Source organism: Colossoma macropomum, unplaced genomic scaffold, assembly GCF_904425465.1.
Source record: "Colossoma macropomum unplaced genomic scaffold, Colossoma_macropomum, whole genome shotgun sequence".
Taxonomy (NCBI): domain Eukaryota; kingdom Metazoa; phylum Chordata; class Actinopteri; order Characiformes; family Serrasalmidae; genus Colossoma; species Colossoma macropomum.
Window position 1 is genome coordinate 3,444,098 of NW_023494793.1, and position 19,350 is coordinate 3,463,447.

Here is a 19,350-nt window from a genome sequence, read left to right on the forward strand (position 1 = left end):
TAGTAAAAATCTTGCTCAAACACTTTTAAAATTATTTAACACAAACCAAAATGCATTAGGTTGTGACACGGCCTTGCCTACATAATTTCAAAACCTAAATCATAGGTTTATTTTATCTATCTGTACATATGGACACCTTACTGTACCATATCTTCCACATCTGCACACCTCATCGCACATCTTGGACATCTGGACACTCCACACCTGGACAATTTATTTCAGTACCAATATATGCACATATTTATTCAGTATTGTCATTATATGCCGTTACCTGCACCTCCTTGTACAGTCATTTATATGAATAAAAATAATCATTACAATTCTGTGATTCAGTTTATTAATTTTTGGCAGTAAATGTGTTGATGATACATATTTTATTCAAGTGGATAGGATGAAGTGACTGAATCAAGTAAATTCAAAGCATCACTTTTTGCAGTGTGGCAGGATGTGACAGTGAGAGGAGGAAAGAGGAGGAGTCTGTGTTACTGCCTTCGCACCCACATTCACTGCATGACTTTGATAGTGTAAGATCTGGTTAACTAACACCTGGACGCTCATCTTCCTGCTGTAATGGCCAGAGGAAAGAGATGCATCTGCATCTTCACCACCATGCTGTTAATATGTGTTATAATCACAGTTATTATATGTGTGAAACGCAGATATCAGAAGTCGTGTCCTGAAGGAAGTTTCAGTAAAGCTGCAGTTGCTGCTGACTCAGAAACGTGCTCAGATATTGGGCGGTGAGTGTTTTAAACCAGTCATTATGCTGTTTGCATGTGTGCAGTTCAACATTTATATCTTGATAATACACTGAAAGAAACATGTTTTTTGCCATAGTCCTAACGGTGCAGAGTTTCTTTTCTAGTTAGTCTGCTGAGTTTTTGGCGGTGCAGTCAGTTTAGCTGTTTTGCTTTTGGTTTCTCAGAGACATCCTGAAGGAAGGTGGCTCGGCAGCAGATGCTGCAATAGCTGCTCTGCTGTGCACATCAGTTGTAAACCCTCAGAGCATGGGCATTGGCGGAGGAGCCATATTCACCATAATGGGCAAAAATGGTAAGCAGGGCTGAGACATGCAGTACTGTGAAAAAACCAGAGACCACCCTTTTGTTTCTAGTTAAAACAGCTATTAAGTACAAGTCATTCATTTTTCCTCCCACAGTCCAAAGACATGCAGTCAGGCCCATTGGACATGCTAAATTGCCTCTAGGTGTGAGTGTGGGTGTGAATGTATATGTCTGTCTGCCCTGCAATGGACTGGCGACCTGTCTAGGGTGTTTCCTGCCTTCTGCCCATTGACCGCTAGGATAGGCTACTGCGACCCAGAAGGATAAGTGGCTTTGAAAGTGTGTGTGAATATGTATATATATATGTACACACTCTTGGGCAAAAAAAAAGGTCCAAGCCCAAAATGGCAAAACATCAAGCGTATAATGCTCTTAACAGCAAATCATTAAACAAATAGATGCATTAAGTTAATATGGGAGAGCTTTTCTCTTTGATTTCTTTAAAGGTTTTTGTGTGTAAATGTGCAAACAATCACTTACAGAAAGGAGAGTCAGTGGTAATCCACTTAGCACTGATAGCTTCAAACAGCTGAAAACATTGCAGAGCTAGTTTAAGTTTAATGTGTTAAATAAATAAATACGTATTTTGCGCTTGGCCCATTTTTTGCCCAGAAAAATATAGATGTTTTTTTTTTGGCATTAGACAACTTCACCAGCCTTTTGTTGCCCCCGTCCCAACTTTTTGGAACATGTTGTTGGCATCAAATTGAAAATGGGCATATATTTTCAAAAAACAATACAATTTCTCAGTTTCAACATTTAATATGATGTCTTTGATCTATTTTCAATGAAATATGGGCTTTAAATGGTTTGCACATCATTGCATTCTGTTTTTATTTACACTTTGCACAGCATCCCAACTTTTTTGGAAATGGAGTTGTATATATATGTATGTACAATGTCTTTCTTCCATATTTTTAATAATAAAAGTCTGATCAGAAAATGTTCACTTTCATTTTTTAGGTACAGTGAAAATCATAAATGCCAGAGAAACTGTTCCAAAGGTCTTCAAAGGAGATTTCTCTAACTGCTCATTTGATACTACAGGTACAGCACTGACAGAATAGAGTCCAAAGACTGATTACACTTGGGATGCGCTGATATGGGAACTGTGGACCCACAGTGACATCCAGTATTTTAAATGTACATTTTTGTGGATACTGATGCTGATAGACACACATAAAATGTAGAAATTGGGACAAAAGTTATGTGGAATCACATTACATAGAAAATTATTCATTAACATTTATTTCTGTAACAAATACATTGCCATGAACATAACCACTACAGATACCATAGCAACCACCTAACCGTACCCTAGCAACTAGCAACCACCTGGATAAGTGTCTGGTGTCTGGATGTGTCTGGATAACCACCTGGATGAGTCCTCAATGAATAGGAGAGAATGTAGCTAAACAGCTAAAAGCAAAATATTTAAAAAGTTTCTAAGTTTCTTTTTCCAGGACGTTCCCTTAACTTTGGAAAGTAGAAGGATGTTTTCATTGAAAAACAAAATTTTGGGTAGTAGAAAGCTAGCATTACTGCTACGGAGTGCTGACTGGTTGGTGGGCTCATCAGCTCACTGGCTGAGTAAACAGGTTTGCACTAACTGATGTCATGAATGTACATAATTTTATAACTCAAGATTAAAAGTGTTCAAAAATATAACAGCAGTGATGAAATACTGTATATCATCCTGTTCAGAAAATTAGTGCATCTTTCTGTATAAAAACATTTAAGCATTTTCAAACTACCATGTTGCTTAGAAGCTCCATAGCGCCCCATGTATTTTGGACTCGCCCGGGAGTGGCCTCTAGTGTCAGATAAACCCAGAAGACATTATTGAGTTGCAGTTCTCCTCACTACACATTATCTGGTTTTAGCTCTTAAAAAGGGGTAGTGAAACTCTTTGGTCTCCTTTCGCTTTTAAAGGCGGAGAACATCTTGCACAATGTCACTATTTGCCTGTTTCATGATAAGTAAAGGGTGTCTTTTTGATAGACGTTTGGTAGATTTCATTGATAGTTATGTCTTCACTTAGCTGCTGTGTCTGCAGCCATTGTTAAAGGAAGTCTCTCAACATCACATCTTTTGAGACCCCAAGAAAGATGCAAATTTACTCCTGATATTAAAAGGTGGAGGAAAATCACCACAGTGTCCTGCTCAGTGAGTGGTCCCACTGCATATGCGCGCATCATTAGTATAATGTAGTAACTTAGTTTCTCTAACATTTTATTGTGTTTTTAATGTTGTGTACTGAATATTCACTTACTGCTACAACTTACTCTCTGATAAGGGTTTTTAGGCTCTCAAAATACCCTTCCTGTGGCTTTATGTGGGGAGCTACCAATCCTATCGAGAGGAAATGGTGCCAAATATGCAAGCACTACAGGGAAAAAACATGAAAAGAAGCGCACACATGATAATACTTTTCCATGTGATAGGTGGAACACGTGGAATCACTTTGTTTTCATGTTGCTTGACCTCTTTGCTGAAAAACAATACATGATTTGCATTTATTTGCATTTAAAAAACATGTTGAGTTTGTGTCAGAATAGTGAGCAGCTCACCTTGAAATGTAATCAACGCACAGCTATGTTGCTTTCTGTCTTGTGGCACTTCAGACGTACCACTGAAGTGCAATCATAGCAGTGAGAAAGGTGAAATGCGAGCAGTTACACTGTGGCTTAATGCATGTTCTCTCTCTTCCTCCTTACTCTCTCTCTCTCTCTCTCTCTCTCTCCTTTTGTTCTCTCACTTCCGTTGTCTGCTCCACCCTCACACTCTCCCTCTTGCTTCTTTCTCTCTGTTCTCTCTCTCTGTCTGTCTGTCTCCCTCTCTGTTTGTCTCTCTCTCTCTGTCTCTGTAGGTAGTCAGTGGATCGGCGTTCCCAGTGAGATCCGTGGTTATGAGCGTGTTCACAAGCTGTACGGTCGTCTGCCCTGGTCCCATCTGTTCCAGCGCACCATCCGCCTGGCCAGAGAGGGGGTCAAAATCTCAAAAAAACTTGCAGATTATCTCTCCAAATTCAAAATGCCCATTGCATGGTACTTCACACAGACCAAGACATACAAAACACTTTTTTACACCACTTGAACACTCCAGCTGCTCTTCTCACATCAACATACATTACAGTTTTTCTCTAATGCTAAAAGACATTTAACTAAACTGGGGTGCTTCATAGTCATTTTCTTAGCAAGGCAGATGTGTCCTCTTGCGTATATGTACTGATTTTTCTGTATACTTTTTCGAAACAGTTAACATAGAAAAATCAGTAAAAACCACAAATGCTTAGTGGATAACTGTGTAAAGCAGAAGAACATTTGGTAGCAGCTTATAGAAAATGCTCTCATAGTCATACTTATCTTTAGCACCCATTTGAACTATGTAGTACACAACTGTTAACTCAGCAGTCAGCTGTGATCAGTTGCTGACTGTATGCATGGATAAAGGAGACTGTAGACAAGTATTTTGTCAGTTTCAGGAATGGGTAACGGTTAAGACTGAAGAAGTGCTGTTTATTCAACACACCAGCAGAAAGGCTGGTGACTGACCTGATCTGGACAATGGCTGTCTTCCAGCTGTGTGATGTGCAACCTCTCAGTGCACAAGTCACAGTAGAGGTATCGGAGAGCCTGTGAAGGCAAGTGTAATGAGCCGTCTGTTGTCCATGCAGGACTCGACCTCACTGTCAAGTGTCCTCATGCTGGCCCTGTTACTGGGCCTTCCCACACCGGCTCCACCATCCAGTCTTACTGCCAGCCATCCTCCTTGCGGAGCCTCTCAGCGTTGTTCCTATTATCACAGTCTTTCGCCAGGCTCTGTTTCTCTCACTGCTTGCCTGGAAGGTTCTTGAAGCACCATTTGTCCCCAGACCATAGGGGTTCTATCCCTCTTCTGACACCAATGTCACAAAAAATAAGACACAAGGGGTAGCCAAGATCTGCTGTGAAAAGTGCTGTTTATTCTACACACCAGCTGAAAAGCATATACAGAGCACCAAGCTCACAGGGAAGGTCACCTCTAGCCACACACTTCTCCCTGATAGTGACCCTCTTACACTAAACTCCCACTTAATAACCCCACTTCCCGACACAGAATATCATAAATAACACCTACCCATAACCTAAACTAACAGACAACAACAATAAACAGTACAAATAGTCCCTTTCTCTGAGTGCACGGGCATACCAAGAGCCTTTGCATGTGGCCATCTGCATAGCCATACTTCCAGGGTCTCCACAACTCTGGGCAAACTAGGGATGCACGGATACCATTTTTTTTCACACAGAGTAAGAGTACGAGTACACATTTTTTTAGCACTTGCTGATACCATAACAAATGATCTACTAAGAATAAAGTAGTTGTTAGTGTAAATGATTGTAATGTATCTTAACAGTTAAATTATTAAATCTATCTGATTGTAAATGAAGGTCGTTATCTCGCTCTGCTACATCAGTGATCTCAGATCAAGCAGTGCTGCAGTGGAAGTTTAGTTCCCCGTCAGAAAAGCTCTTCTGTACAGCTGTAAGTGAAGTAGGTTTCATAGTTTTGATCCTCATCCGTCTCTTTCAGCAGCAGCACAGCGACAGCAGGAATCACAACCGAGGATAACACATGCGAGGAGCTCACGCTTCCAGTTTTCTGTCTTGTTCGAGTCTTTTGATTGGCTGGTTGAGCTGTAGCTGAATGTCCTCTAAAGCCAGACAGACACTGTGTGATGTTAGAAATCTTGTTCTTTGATGACTCACACTGAACGTTTGAATAGACCATCGTGTTCAGACAAAGCTACGATTTATAAACTCACACTGTACGAAACGCTCCGTCTGACTGACCTGCTACATGAAACGCAGCCTCCACAGACGCTCTGTCTACGGATGATTAAAAATAAAGCTGATTCATTCAAAATAACACGCTGTGCTCTGAGTACTGAGTGAACATGCTGAGAAAATTAACTACAGCAGCTTGGCTAACCACATTATACACTAAAGTATACACAGTAGGACAGTACAGTTTCTCCACAGCCTGTTTTATAAAGACAATTTTAAAAACCAACGTTTATACCCTGTGATTCTACCCAGTCTAACAGAGTAAAGTCAGCATAGATGGACTTTGGTAGAAAATGTTGACTTTTTCCGTTTTGTGAGCCTACAAGTCTCCACCCATATTGGGGAAGCAGTTGTGATTACATTTGTATGTGTTTATAAACTGCCAATCTGCCAAGGTGGAATGTTTAAAGTCAGTAACACTTCCTTCACTGCATTTGCTCAATAGCGCGGCAGCTACACGTGGCTTAATCCACATGGTATCAGTGGGTATCGGGATGTTGGTATTAATTTTTTTGAGGTTGTGGATGAGTAAATGAGCATGGGATTGGACCCAATACCTGATACGAGTATCAGTATTGATGCATCCCTCATTCAAACAATGAATTCGACTTGAGCTACTATAGCCATGTGTTATAGTATGTATGTATTGTGTAAAGTCGACATTGTCAGGCATAGTTAGAGATTTTGAAGAATTTATACAATTAACTGCAGTAGGGTTGGATCTTCTGTCATGGACAAGCCATGACTGATGACATGGTTTATAACTCCTTTGTCTGAATTTCACTGAAACTTTCAGTTCAGTGTGGTATGAATACAAGACCTTCTATTTGAGACCCTTTGACACAACCTGTCAAGCCACTGACTGATTATGTACAGTACAGTGTCAGCAGACGGTACAGTGCAGACTTTCAGCACTAATAAAGGCTGAATAGTTTTAAACAGAAACCTGTCAATTTCTTAGTAAAACAGAAGTGTCCTTTTACATGTGTCAGCCTGTTCTTATTGCTTTTCCTCATTTTTCACATACTGATTTCAAATCAGTTTACACAAATCCAAAAATACACAAAAACACAAAAGTCCATTGGATAACTGCGTATAGCGGAAGGAAAACATTTAGTGGCAGCTTATAGAAAGTACTCTCCTAGTCATATGTACCTTCAGCACCCATGTGAACTACATAGTGCACTATTGTTAACTCAGTGGCCATCAGGTGCTGACTATACACTCTTAAAGGTGCTGGGTTGAAAACAACCAAGTTTGCATAGTATTCAACCACATGACTGGGTCACTACTAGACAGAACACACACTGGGTTAATCTAACCTGGCAAGATGGGTTAACTATTCAACCCATACTTTTGTCCATATTGACGAGAATGCTGGGTTACCTTTAACTCAGAAATTGCTTATCATGATGCTTCCTTACAGTAATCCCTGTAGAACTAGTGTTCTATCAACATATTATTTGAAGTTCTAATAACTCAAAATTTTTAGGCAGCCTGGACACACAGCTTTTTAAAATTAAAACCCCATTTTTTACAGTGCAGCAAGAAATGCATGCTGGTCTGTTTTGTTTTTTCAGCAGGGAAGTCCAGGATGAAAAAGAGTGGAGACTGGACTTGCGTACTATGGCCCTAAGTTCCAGTAAACAAATTTCTGACTCTGATTTTCCCTCTGTGTCTCTTTCTCAGTCAGCTGTTCAGGGATGCAAAGGGAAACATGCTGAAGGAAGGAGACATTGTGAAGTTTGAGAAGCTTGCAGACACCCTGGAGAAGATAGCAGAGCGTGGAGCAGATGAGTTCTACACAGGAGAAACAGCCAGAGACCTAATCAGTGACATACAGGAAGCAGGTTTAAATTACAAATACATTGATATAGAATAATAATAACTATAACAACATGACAGTATCAATATCTGATAATTAAGACCTTATTCAAGCTAATATCAACAATAGTAATCATTAATTTTATGTTTTGTAGTTTAACTCCTTAAAATCTCAGGCTTATTATAAACTAAGGCTTATTATTCAGTACCTATAGGGACTTAGAGGTTATAGAAGTGTGTAATAAAACTTTGGGCCCACTGTCAGGCTCTGGCCTGTTAAATGGCTGAAACAAGTTTACACTATAATTGATATATAAAGGGCAGTGAGCAGTACATTATCTGATGCATGGTGTGTTGTGTGTTTAAGGTGGTATTCTCACTCTGGAGGATCTGCGCTCAGTTGAGGTGTCTGAGTTGGAGCCCTGGAATATGTCTCTGGGCGATTATACCATGTACTTCCCCCCTCCACCTTCAGGGGCAGCGTTGGTCAGTTTCATCCTCAATGTTATGGAAGGTCAGACAAATTATTAAAGTTAGGATTCACTCAATTATTTTACATTTCCAACCCTCCCAGCCTCCTACAGTGGAGAAATGAGTGAAACAGTTCGCTACATATACAGGTGGTGTTGTAGACCCTGCTGTGTCCATATAAAATCATCCAGCTTTTATACAGAGACGCCTTAAATAACTTTTTCTTATTCACTTTACTGCTGGATCTGCATCCAGGCAATGCTGTCGTGGCCAGTTGACAGAGCAAAGCTGTGAATACATCTTCTTTCTTATTCAGTTATGTTTGCTAGGTTAGCTTTCGCTTAGTGGTTAGCCTTGTCTCAGTAAGGTATTCTGATGAAAGTCAACACAGTTTTGTTAAAACTGTCAGGGTGGGATGAACCAAATCTGACTTGTGATTGGTGAAGATACTGCTTACACAATCAAATACCCAAGATTAGGACCACCAAGTTTATATGAAGACAGCATAATTTTGGACATTTATTTTGCACTGGAAAGTTATTCACAGGATATATGTGGTGTGTGTATATGAGCAAGTTGACTAGTAAGAAGATCTAAAAGTGAACACACCTGAATCACAGGAGATATATTGTTATCTATCTATTGTTATAGATAACTCAGAGCACTTACAAAGGAAATCACAAAAAAATTAAAGCATATCGTGGCTGTCAGAACAAAACCTTGTGTCTCCAAAATGGTAACTTTAAAGAAGAAAAAGTTCATAAAACAAGATTATCAGTTTAGATGATTGTTCAAGTTAACAATGACAAAAATTCTGTGTTTGTACTGTAACTGCTGTTCTCAAATAGAATTTCCTTTATTTTTCTTTATTTTCTGTTTATCATGTGTCTAATATTAGACAAATGTCATGCTCCTCTCTGAAACCGTTGTTGCATTCATAACAAAGAAAACTAAGTTTTGAAAAAAATAGTATCGACTGGGTTGACCACATTAAATTATGGAATGTCCTCAGGAAAATGGGAATACCAGAGCATCTCACTGTTCTAATGAGGAATCTCTACACTGATTAACAAGCTATGTTCAGGTCAGAAAATGGACAGACTGGTTCCACATTGGCTAAGGAGTTAGACTGGACTGCCCACTGTCACCATTACTGTTTGACCTGTATGCAGAACATATACTGAGAGAAGCAGGACTGGAGGAAGTTGATAGAGAATTCAGGAATTGGATGACTGGTGGAAGAAACATCAATAACCTTCGATATGGAGATGATATGACATCCACAGCGGAACATCTGGAAGACCTGAATGCCCTGATAAGGAATGTTAAAGACCAGAGTGAAAAGATGGGGCTTCAGCTCAGTGTGAAGAAGACTAAGGTTATGACAAACAAGCATGAAGGAGCTTGAAAAGATCATCAAATGCATTGTTTTGTCTCTACAAACACAGATCAGGATTGTCCAGGCTGTGGTCTTCTCTGTGGTTCTTTATAGATGTGAAAGTTGGACAACAAACAACCAACAGGAAAAATACTGTTGCCTTTGAACTTTGGTGTTGGTGACAACTTTTGAGAGATAAAATAACAAATGGATATTCGACCAAATCAAGCCTCACCTCTCACTTGAAGCCCCACCAAACTGAAGCTCCTATTTTGGGCACATTCTGAGAAAAAAGCTAGTTCATTGGAAAAGACTGTTGTGCTTGGAAGAGTTGAAGGTAAAAGAGGATGACCAGCTACACGATGGATCGATATAATCAGAGAAATGAACCAGCCATTCAGAAGCCTGAAGACTCAAACAGAAGACAGGACATTCTGGAGAAACACTATCCATATGATCACTTGATGGCACGTAATAATAGTAATAATGGCAAAATTGTAGGTTGTAGTGAAAAGTACAGCACTGCTGAGGACAGGTATATTCTGTCTAAAAATGAATTGATGAATATTGAAATAATTTAACTTTTTCTTTACAGAAACAAATGAAAAAAAAGATCTTAAAAAACATTTTTATTACAGATTTTCATATTTTAAGATGAAAAAAGACATAAAGAAATACTTACATAAGGCACATTAAAATAATGATAGAGGCATGGGAAAAAGTCTCCAAGATTGTTTTGTTGTGAGCTTCGTATAGTAAACTTTAAAAAAGTCAATTTGTGAATTTTATTAAAAATGCATTGATGAGAAAGTGCCTGTAGCTTCAAAAACACCCTTATATGACCATGTCCATAGTTATTAGCAATTATTTGCATTACCAGTTATTAAAACTTCACCAACGTGTTGGGCTGTTGAATCTATATATATTACATCTAAACACTGCTTTGATGCAATATTGATGAAAGAAAAGTGTTTTTAGTGTGGTCTTGTGCACTGTGCTTTTGCATTTGTGATAACAAACCTAATTCAAAGTTGAGACATAGGCAGTGTAAGACTGGTAAGATTGTGGAACAATTAAAAACTTTCCACAAGTAAACAGGTGAAGAGTCAGCAGGAGATGCTGTTGTGATTGTGTATAAAAGAAGCCTTCATGTAAAGATCATTCATCACTTTGCAAAAAACTGTGTGAGCGAAAAGTACACCTGTTAAAGAACAATGGGCCTCATTCACCAACCATTCTTAAAAAATATATCTTCCTAAAACCCACTTACACAGTTTTCACAAAGATTATGATATTCACCAGTGTTCTCTTATGTGGGATTTGTTCTTAAGTAAGACCAGAATCTACACACACTCAAGAGCACAAAGGAGAGAAAGGTTCTGCTCTTTAAGAACACGTCATGAATCTGACGGAGACTTTTTCTTAGGACCTTTCTCAACAACACACTTAAGAAAAAACTTTGAAAGATATTGGAGAATGAGGGCCAATCTTTCTCAATGCATGACTGCAAGGAATTTAGGGATTTCACCTTCTACAGTCAAAAATATTATTAAAGATTCAGAGGGGAAAAAGCAGAAGCCATTTATCAACAACAACTTCTCTGGGCTGAGGCTCATCTGAAATGGACTGTTCTCAGTGGACGCCTGTAATGTGGTCTGACGAGTCAACCGTTTAGACTGTTTATAGAAATAATGTACATTATGTTCTCCAGACCAAAGAAGAAAAGAAACATCCAGATTGTTACCAGTGTAAAGTTCAAAATCCAGTGTCATTTTGTTGAGGGCATTATTGGGTAACCTGCACTTCTGTGAAGGCACTGTTAATGCTGAGGGGAGCATGCACATTTTGAAGCAACACATTGCCGCTGTCCAAAAAAAATGTGTACCTCTATTTTTGATGATTTTTATATTTCTTCATCATTTGAGCATGGCAGCTGCCCTTTATATTGTGTGAAAATTTCATGATGGACAGACAGAAATGCTCCAAAAATACTTGGAATAAAACCTTAACTTAAATTAACTGACATTAAAAGTCAACATGCCCCTGTCCCAACTTTTTTGGAATGTGTTTCAGGCATCAAATTTAGAGTAAGCATATACATACAAAAAACAACAAAGTTAATTAGTTAATTAATTCAATTATTTTTAATTGAATACAGATCAAACAAAAACAAATCATTGACATCTGACACCTACATTTTTCTTACTGTCCCAACTTTGGAAAGCACGTACATACACACATAAAATAGCGCACAAAATTGTTCTATGTGCCTTCCAGGCTATAACCTAAACCCAGCATCTCTGCAGAAGAAAGAAGAGCGTGTGCTGACCTATCATCGCTACGTAGAGGCCATTAAGTTTGCTAAAGGACGGAAGAAGTTCATGAGAGACTCCAGATTCAACACTGACAAGGTAGGCCCTGCTGGTCTGTTTTTTTAAGCAAAACAATATGTTAATTAGGGCTGCAACTGTCAAATATGTTCAAATATTCTATTGAATATCCTCTCAAATATTCTAATTATTTAAAAGAATGAGAAAAGATGTGTGAAAAAATCATCAAAGTGAGAAAGTGACCATATTTTAGATTCTATATGAACAAAATTTTTAAGTCGCTCAAAAACAGATTTATACTCAAGTACGTGCTAAACTAAAGTTCACTCAGTGCCTATCTTTGCAACGCCACCGGGCAGTTATTTTCCAGCCAGCAAAAAAAAAATAAGCAAAGCTGATTGGCTTTTTTTATTGTGGGGCAGGACTTTCTCCTCAAAGAGATGTCCTGTTGAGCGTTACAAACGTTCCCATTCATATTTTAACCAGTGGCCTTCTATTTATTTATTACATGTCTGGCTAGTCACTAAGGACTGACCCATCATGCCGGAAGCCCTTCATTATTTGTTTAGTCCACATCTGCACTTCGGGGCAGTGGTTGGGTGCTCTGGGTGGTCTTGTCTTTAGACCCCTTTCGACCTGGTATAGTGAACATCTGTTTGTGTTAAACAGGAGGCATTTGCTACAATTCAGAAGGAGTTTGCTGAAAACGTTAGAAAGAAGATCACAGATAACAGCACCCACGATGATCAGTATTACAGCATCAGCTCAGATGAAGAGACACATGGCACCACACATCTGTCCGTTCTCGATGAGGACGGAATGGCCGTGTCTGTCACCAGCTCCATCAACTACATGTGAGTAAAATCAACTTTCAGTGCAGACTGCTGTCACATAATATAGACAGCATTGTGCAGTCATGATGACATGAAAGTCACAAAAAAAATCACACTGATAACAAAAGCAAGACAGGCTAGCTAGTGAAATGCAATCTTTAGCTAACAGACCTGCTTTGCTCTGAAGGAAGAAATGTTTGTTTTTACCGCATGTAATGTTTTCTCCGCACATGCAAGTCACATCTGTACGGTTAGCTGGAGTTTTCAGCCATGCTAACTTAGGTTATATCCATGCGCCAACAACAGGCTTGCACCCCAGCACCCCCTACTTTGAGCTCGGCCTTCACAAGATGTTGGTTGGGTTTTTTCACACTTTTGTTTCACACAGTTTGTTCCCACCCTAATAAGTCTACACCCCCGCCACAATATTTAGCATAAAATTTCTCATGAATGTTTCCAGACATTCTTGTCACAAGATCACACTGCCAAAAATGATATCTTGTCAAGTGAACTTATCTGACATCTAGTTGATTTAGATGATGTGTGTGTGTGTGTGTGTGTGAAAAAGATGGCTGTGCCCTTATTAAAAGATTATCTATCTTATTTCTAGACATTGTTATTTGTTTTAAGTACAACCCCAATTCCAAAAAGTTGGGACACTGTGTAAAATGAAAAAAATATAAATAAAAATAGAATACAATGATTTGCAAATCTCATAGACCCTTATTTTTATTTACAATACAACATAGAACACATATCAGATGTTGAAAGTGAGACATTTTACTATTTCATGAAAAGCACTAACTCATTTAGAACTTGATGGCAGCAACACATCTCAAAAAAGTTGGGACAGGGGCGTGTTTACCTGTGCACTGATAACAAGCTGAATGGTCCCTCTCTGGTCCGCAGGACAGGGTATCCGTGGTCTCCAAAAAGAATTTAAAATTTTGACCACAGAACAGTTGTCCATTTTGCCTCAGTCCATTTTAAATAAGCTTTGACCCAGAGAAGACGGCAGCATTTCAGGATCATGTTGACACATGGCTTTGCACGATACAGCTTGTGTTTGTGGATTGCACGGTGAACTGTGTTCACAGACAATGAGTGCTGGAAGTGTTTCTGAGCCCATGCAGTGATTTCCAGTACAGAATCATACTTGTTTTCAATGCAGTGCTGCCCGAGGGCTCGATCCAGTACTGACCGTCAGCCTTGTCCCTTGCGTACAGGGATTTCTCCAGATTCTCTGAATCTTTTGATGATATTATGTACTGTATATGGTAGGATATCCAAATTCTTCGCATTTTTATGTTGAGGAACATTTTTCTGAAATTTTTCCACAATTTGTAGACACCCTTTTTCTCAGATTGGTGAACCTCTGCCCATTTTTGCTTCAGAGTGACTCTGCCACTCTAAAATACTCTTTTTATATCCAGTCATGTGAGTTAGTTGCAAATTACTCCTTCAGCTGTTTTTTATTAGTACCACTTACTTTTCCAGCCTTTTGTTGCCCCTGTCCCAACTTCTTTGAGATGTGTTGCTGCCATCAAGTTCTAAATGAGTTAATATTTTTCATGACATGGTAAAATGTTTCACTTTCAACATCAACAACATTCTATGTTCTATTCTGAATAAAATATGGGTCTATGAGATTTACAAATCATTGCGTCCTGTTTTTATTTACATGGGTTTACATTTCACACAGCATCCCAACTTTTTTGGAATTGGGGTTGTAATTTTATTAAGTGAAATTATCTCACTATACTGGTAGATAATGTTGCTGGTTTCAATCACATTTCTTACAACAAGCTAAATTATCTGCCAAAATAGTGAGATAATTTTACATAATTCAATTACCTAAAACATGTAAAGAAAGTCTAGAAATTAGTTGAATAATCACAAATTAAGCTTACAACAATCTCAACAGGAGACATGTTAGATTTGCTTCTTTAAGAGGAGAGGTGGAACAACTCTCCCCAGAACCACACACACACACACATTACCACCAGTACTTCTCTTCTGTACTGCTTTGCCTTGAAAAGGAAAGTGAATAGTTAACAGTCTCTCTACTCTCCCGCACACCACAACCCCCCATCTCTCGCACTTTCTCATTGTGAGCGCGCCACTTCTGCATTTGTGACCGGCAGAAGAGCTGTTCAAAGTCATGCTCCACCGCCCCAACCCCACTTCCCGCCGAAACTCCATGCCACCCCGGTACAATGTTCAAACTACCACTGTTCCCCTGTAAAACTGATAATGTTGATAACACAAGCAAAACAGACCAGCTAGTAAATGCAGTGTTTAGGTAATGGAACTGTTTTTTGTCCTGTAAGAAGTACTGTTTATTTTTAGTGCATGTAACGTGTTCTCTGCACACTCCTCTCAAATCTACATATTTATTTGGAGTTTTCAGCCGTGTCAACTTACGTTGTAGACATGCAGGTTTTTTGCCTGTCAGACAATGTTGTCAGACAGGACCAGAGCAGGGTTGGGATAGTTACTGAAAAATTAGTAGTTAGCTACTTTGTAGCTACTTTCCCAAAATTTGTAGCTGCTACAATTTAGCTACTTTTCCAGAAAAAGCAGTGGCTACTTTTTAGCTACTTTCAAAGCGTGATTGTCTGAATGTTTGTGATCCTCCACCTGACACACCAAACAAGCCCAGCTGACAGTGTGAACAAGACACTGCATTTAGTCAAGTTTAAGTGTAACCAACAATCTAAATTACACAAACAAAGGCCTGATATCCAACTACAATTTAGACTAAAGACAAAATCACTCATTCCATGTTTTTCCTTACAAAAATCAACAAAAATAACTGAATACAAACCAAACAATTTTATGCAGAGCATTGTCAACTTTTGAATTAAAACTGCTCCAGTTTAAACATTTCAGCAAGATCTGTAAAGACACGACATTCAGAGTCCTTTAAACTTCAGCAACACTTCAGCCTCAGAATCCTCATCAGTGAATCTGGCTCTGTTTGGGGTGAGAATCAGGCCTGAATAATCTCTCCACTGCTGCAGAGCTGTGTGACCGTTTGCTCGAGCTGTCTGTGGCTCAGTCATGATTGCACAGTTGCTACCAGCCCAGTTAACGACCGCGTTCTGTGGTTCAGATTTTGTGCAGATTGCCTGAAGTCTGTAGCAAAATCGTAACGAAAATTTTTGCTATAGCTGCACGAAAATTTGTAAGCGCTACAGCTTTTAGCTACATTTCATACTGTAGCAGCTACAGCTACTAGCTACAAAACATTTGTAGTTAACTACAAAAAAGAGCGCGCTACTTAGCTACTCCCCCATCCCTGGACCAGAGGAAGTGCCTGGTGCCGCCCCTGCATGGATCATTTAGTACCAGGCCACAACAATGAGGAGTGGACAAGGAGCGTTAGCAGCAACCCTCACAGCTGAGGTGGCACCAGCCACAGCAATTGCTCGCTTTAGTGAATGAACTTCGAATTTCAAATGTAATGTTGCTGTATATCTAAATTAATTTTGCATCTAAACTGTAATAAATATCTCACCTGTACATGTGCTTCAGTGCAGCCAGGACCAGAGGAAGTGGAAACAGTTTTTAATGTTATTTATTACACACTGTCTCAAGAGAAAAGATGCTAGAGTCTATAAAACATTTTGCATTCTTTTTGTTGAATGCAATAAAGGTAGTTTTTGCAACTATTTAAAAAAAAATTTATGTCACAAAGTCATATAACCCCACATCATGGTCTCAATGCCCCTAAACCTACAAAACCCTCACACGCCCAAAAAAACTTCAGAGGTATGAGTCTGCTTACATTACATTTGTTAGCCTCGTAGCTCCTGTGCTAAAACTAAAGAGGCAAACTTAAGACACATCAATTTTTTTTTCTTTTAGGGGAAAATTGTGGACTGTTGTAATTTTTTTTTGCCAAGCTATTCTTTTATTATGTAGCATGCAGTGGTGGACAGTAACGAAGTAAATGTAATTCGTTTCTGTACTTAAGTAGTTTTTCTGTATCTGTACTTTACTGAAGTTTTTCCATTGTGGGCAACTTTTTACTTTCACTCCACGACATTTCAAAGTCAAATATCTGACTTTTTACTCCACTACATTCTGAGAAATCGCAAAGCGCAAAGCCAGAACACCAATCAGGGCACAGCGGTCACTCTATTTTGAGCTTGTTTTGACTTGTTGGTCATACCGACCCAGTGCAGCACACGGTTCAACATCAGTGCAGCAGCGTAAAATTCTGGGAGAGTCTATTCAACATAAATGATGAACTAACCTAACTTTGTGTAAATAGACCACAATATAGAAATATGTACTCATATGCAGTTGTGACTGACGTGTATTTTTCTGAATTTATACAAACACATTTCATTTTATAGTAAATTAGTTTTGGCTAGTTTATGTTTATGAACAGAGACCTACAGATGCAGTTTAGTAAAGGAAACTCATTTGTGAATCTGAGTTTAAAACAAGTTTTTATTAAACTTAAACTTACAACTAAGTTACAAATAAATCTTAAAATGAAACTTTGCTTGTTTGCAAAAAGTTATTTAGTACTTTTAATTTCAATACTTAAGTACATTTGAAGGTGAATACTTTTGTACTTTTACTCAAGTGGAGGCCTAAAGGGAGGAACTTCTACTTTTACTGGAGTAATATTCTACCTTGGGTATCTCTACTTTAACTCAAGTACATGATTTATGTACTTCATCCACCACTGGTAGCATATGAGAGAGTATTTAGCCATTCTCTCATGCACTACAGTGGCATGTTCAGTGTTACTAACAGTAATTCCCTCTGAGTTAGGTTTGGGTGTGGAGATTTATCAAAAAAAACAGGCGTCATCCTCAACAGTCAGATGACAGACTTCTGCAAGAAAGCAAAGCAGGTACAGGCAGGTGAGTCTGCGGGGAATTTAAGAGAATTCCCATGAGAGAAAATATGCATAATTTTCTGCAAACTTAAGGTTCCATATCTGTTACTGACATAAATGAGTTCTCTGCATCCTTGTGTATTTGTGTTCATGTAGGTGAACGTCCTCCCTCCTCCATGGCTCCGATGATCCTTCGCTCCACGGTTACAAACCACATTGTGGTCATCGGAGGAGCAGGAGGAGATTGGATGACCACTGCGATAACCATGGTGAGTTTGGGCACAGAAATGGTTTAAAAAGCCATTTTTTTAAACATTGTCTCCCTGAAGTGCACTTCTGCTGTTTGCCTAGTACAAAAACTTGATTATTTTTTCTATTTTTAACTATTTTAATAGGTTCAATTTTACTGCATTCTTTACCCCTTAGAAACAGACTGTTTTTGTTCCTGTGTCTACTGTCATGTGTAAATGATCATCATTTTGATTGGCCTGCCTGTATTGTACCTCATTCAAAAAGCACTTCAGTGGGTTAATGCTATAGGCTGAATGGACAATGACAACATACGATTTTCCATGAGGAGTCCTTAAGTACAACTCGCAAGTGTTTTTTATAGTCATTGTTCTATGGACTATAACCTTCTTTTGATCTGATCTTTTTTCTCATTCTGCTCCTGTGACTTGCTCAGGTACTCATGAATCACCTATGGCTTGAGAAGAGTCTGAACACATCCATCGCTGAACCTGTTGTGTATCTGGACCCCGAAAATGCGCTTCAGTTTGAGGAGAATTTCGATGCGGTACGAAAAACTGTGACGCCAGGACTTTAGGGACATTTAGTTTAATTGCCAGTCCTTGCAGTGAAAAGCAAAATGCTAATGGAGTTTATAAAAAAAAACATTTAGAAACTCTGTTTACCATGTTACTGTATTTTCTCTCTTTCAGGATGTCATCGAGGGTCTTAAAGGACTTGGGCACACAGTTAAAGAAGCAAAGGCTTTCTATAACGTGGTCAACGGTGTATCAAAGAAAAAAGAGTGCATCGAAGCTGTTTCAGATGCTCGGAAGATGGGCAAAGCTGCAGGATACTAACCTCTTCTATTCATTTTTCTTGTATTTTATTATTTTGTATGAGGTTTGTACTAAAAAACAGACATAATTCATTTTATGTGAGCATTTTCCAACCACTCTTTTTCCCCTTACAATTAAACAGACTGTTTTTTTTGTTACTGTTCCTTTAAGACTGATATATGATAATATATTATTAGCAGACAGACTACTTAAGTACTGAAACACAGTACTTAAGTATATATGCAGTCATTTCTTTAAACAGACTTACTTTTTCTGTTAAATACTGTTTTATATATCTATATGATCACTGTAATCAGCAGAGCTGACTATGCGCTGTTTAGAGTCAGTGACACTGACAGAGCTTTTAAATGATGTTTACTAAATAAAGTACTGAAAGGACTGTTTGGTTTGTACAGCTGGTACAGATGTGTTGGGTTTTAGGGATGAACTCAAAAGTATTGAGTAAGTAATGAGTAGTGACATTAATTTTTCCAGCAGAGGAGGGGTTCACCGTTATCTGATTACCCAAACGCACGTAAACACACTTTTATTCATCGGACCACAGGACACTTTTCCAGTTCACCTCAGTCCATTTTAAATGAGCAATGGCCCAGAGAAGGTGGCAGCGTTTCTGGATCCTGTTTATATTTGGTTTTGTCTTTGCACTTTAACAGTGTTTTTCAGAAGTGTTTCTGA

At 38.7% G+C, this 19,350-nt stretch overlaps 1 protein-coding gene across 1 annotated transcript; it reads left to right on the top strand.

The window, feature by feature from the left end:
• Positions 1–491: 491 nt before the first annotated feature.
• LOC118813067 (glutathione hydrolase 5 proenzyme-like) lies at positions 492–19,054 on the top strand. Its single transcript, XM_036578209.1, has 12 exons — positions 492–740; positions 926–1,053; positions 2,028–2,111; positions 3,934–4,111; positions 7,583–7,743; positions 8,085–8,231; positions 11,844–11,977; positions 12,566–12,750; positions 17,521–17,612; positions 17,744–17,856; positions 18,273–18,383; positions 18,529–19,054. The coding sequence occupies exons 1-12, from the start codon at positions 571–573 to the stop codon at positions 18,673–18,675; spliced, it is 1,650 nt and encodes a 549-aa protein (XP_036434102.1). The 5' UTR covers positions 492–570; the 3' UTR covers positions 18,676–19,054.
• The last annotated feature ends 296 nt before the right edge of the window (positions 19,055–19,350 follow it).

Coding starts and splice junctions, on each gene's coding strand:
- LOC118813067 (XM_036578209.1), top strand. CDS start 571: ATGGCCAGAGGAAAGAGATGCATCTGCATCTTCACCACCATGCTGTTA. Junction 7,744..8,084: donor CAGTGACATACAGGAAGCAG/GTTTAAATTACA, acceptor TGTGTGTTTAAG/GTGGTATTCTCACTCTGGAG. Junction 8,232..11,843: donor CATCCTCAATGTTATGGAAG/GTCAGACAAATT, acceptor TGTGCCTTCCAG/GCTATAACCTAAACCCAGCA.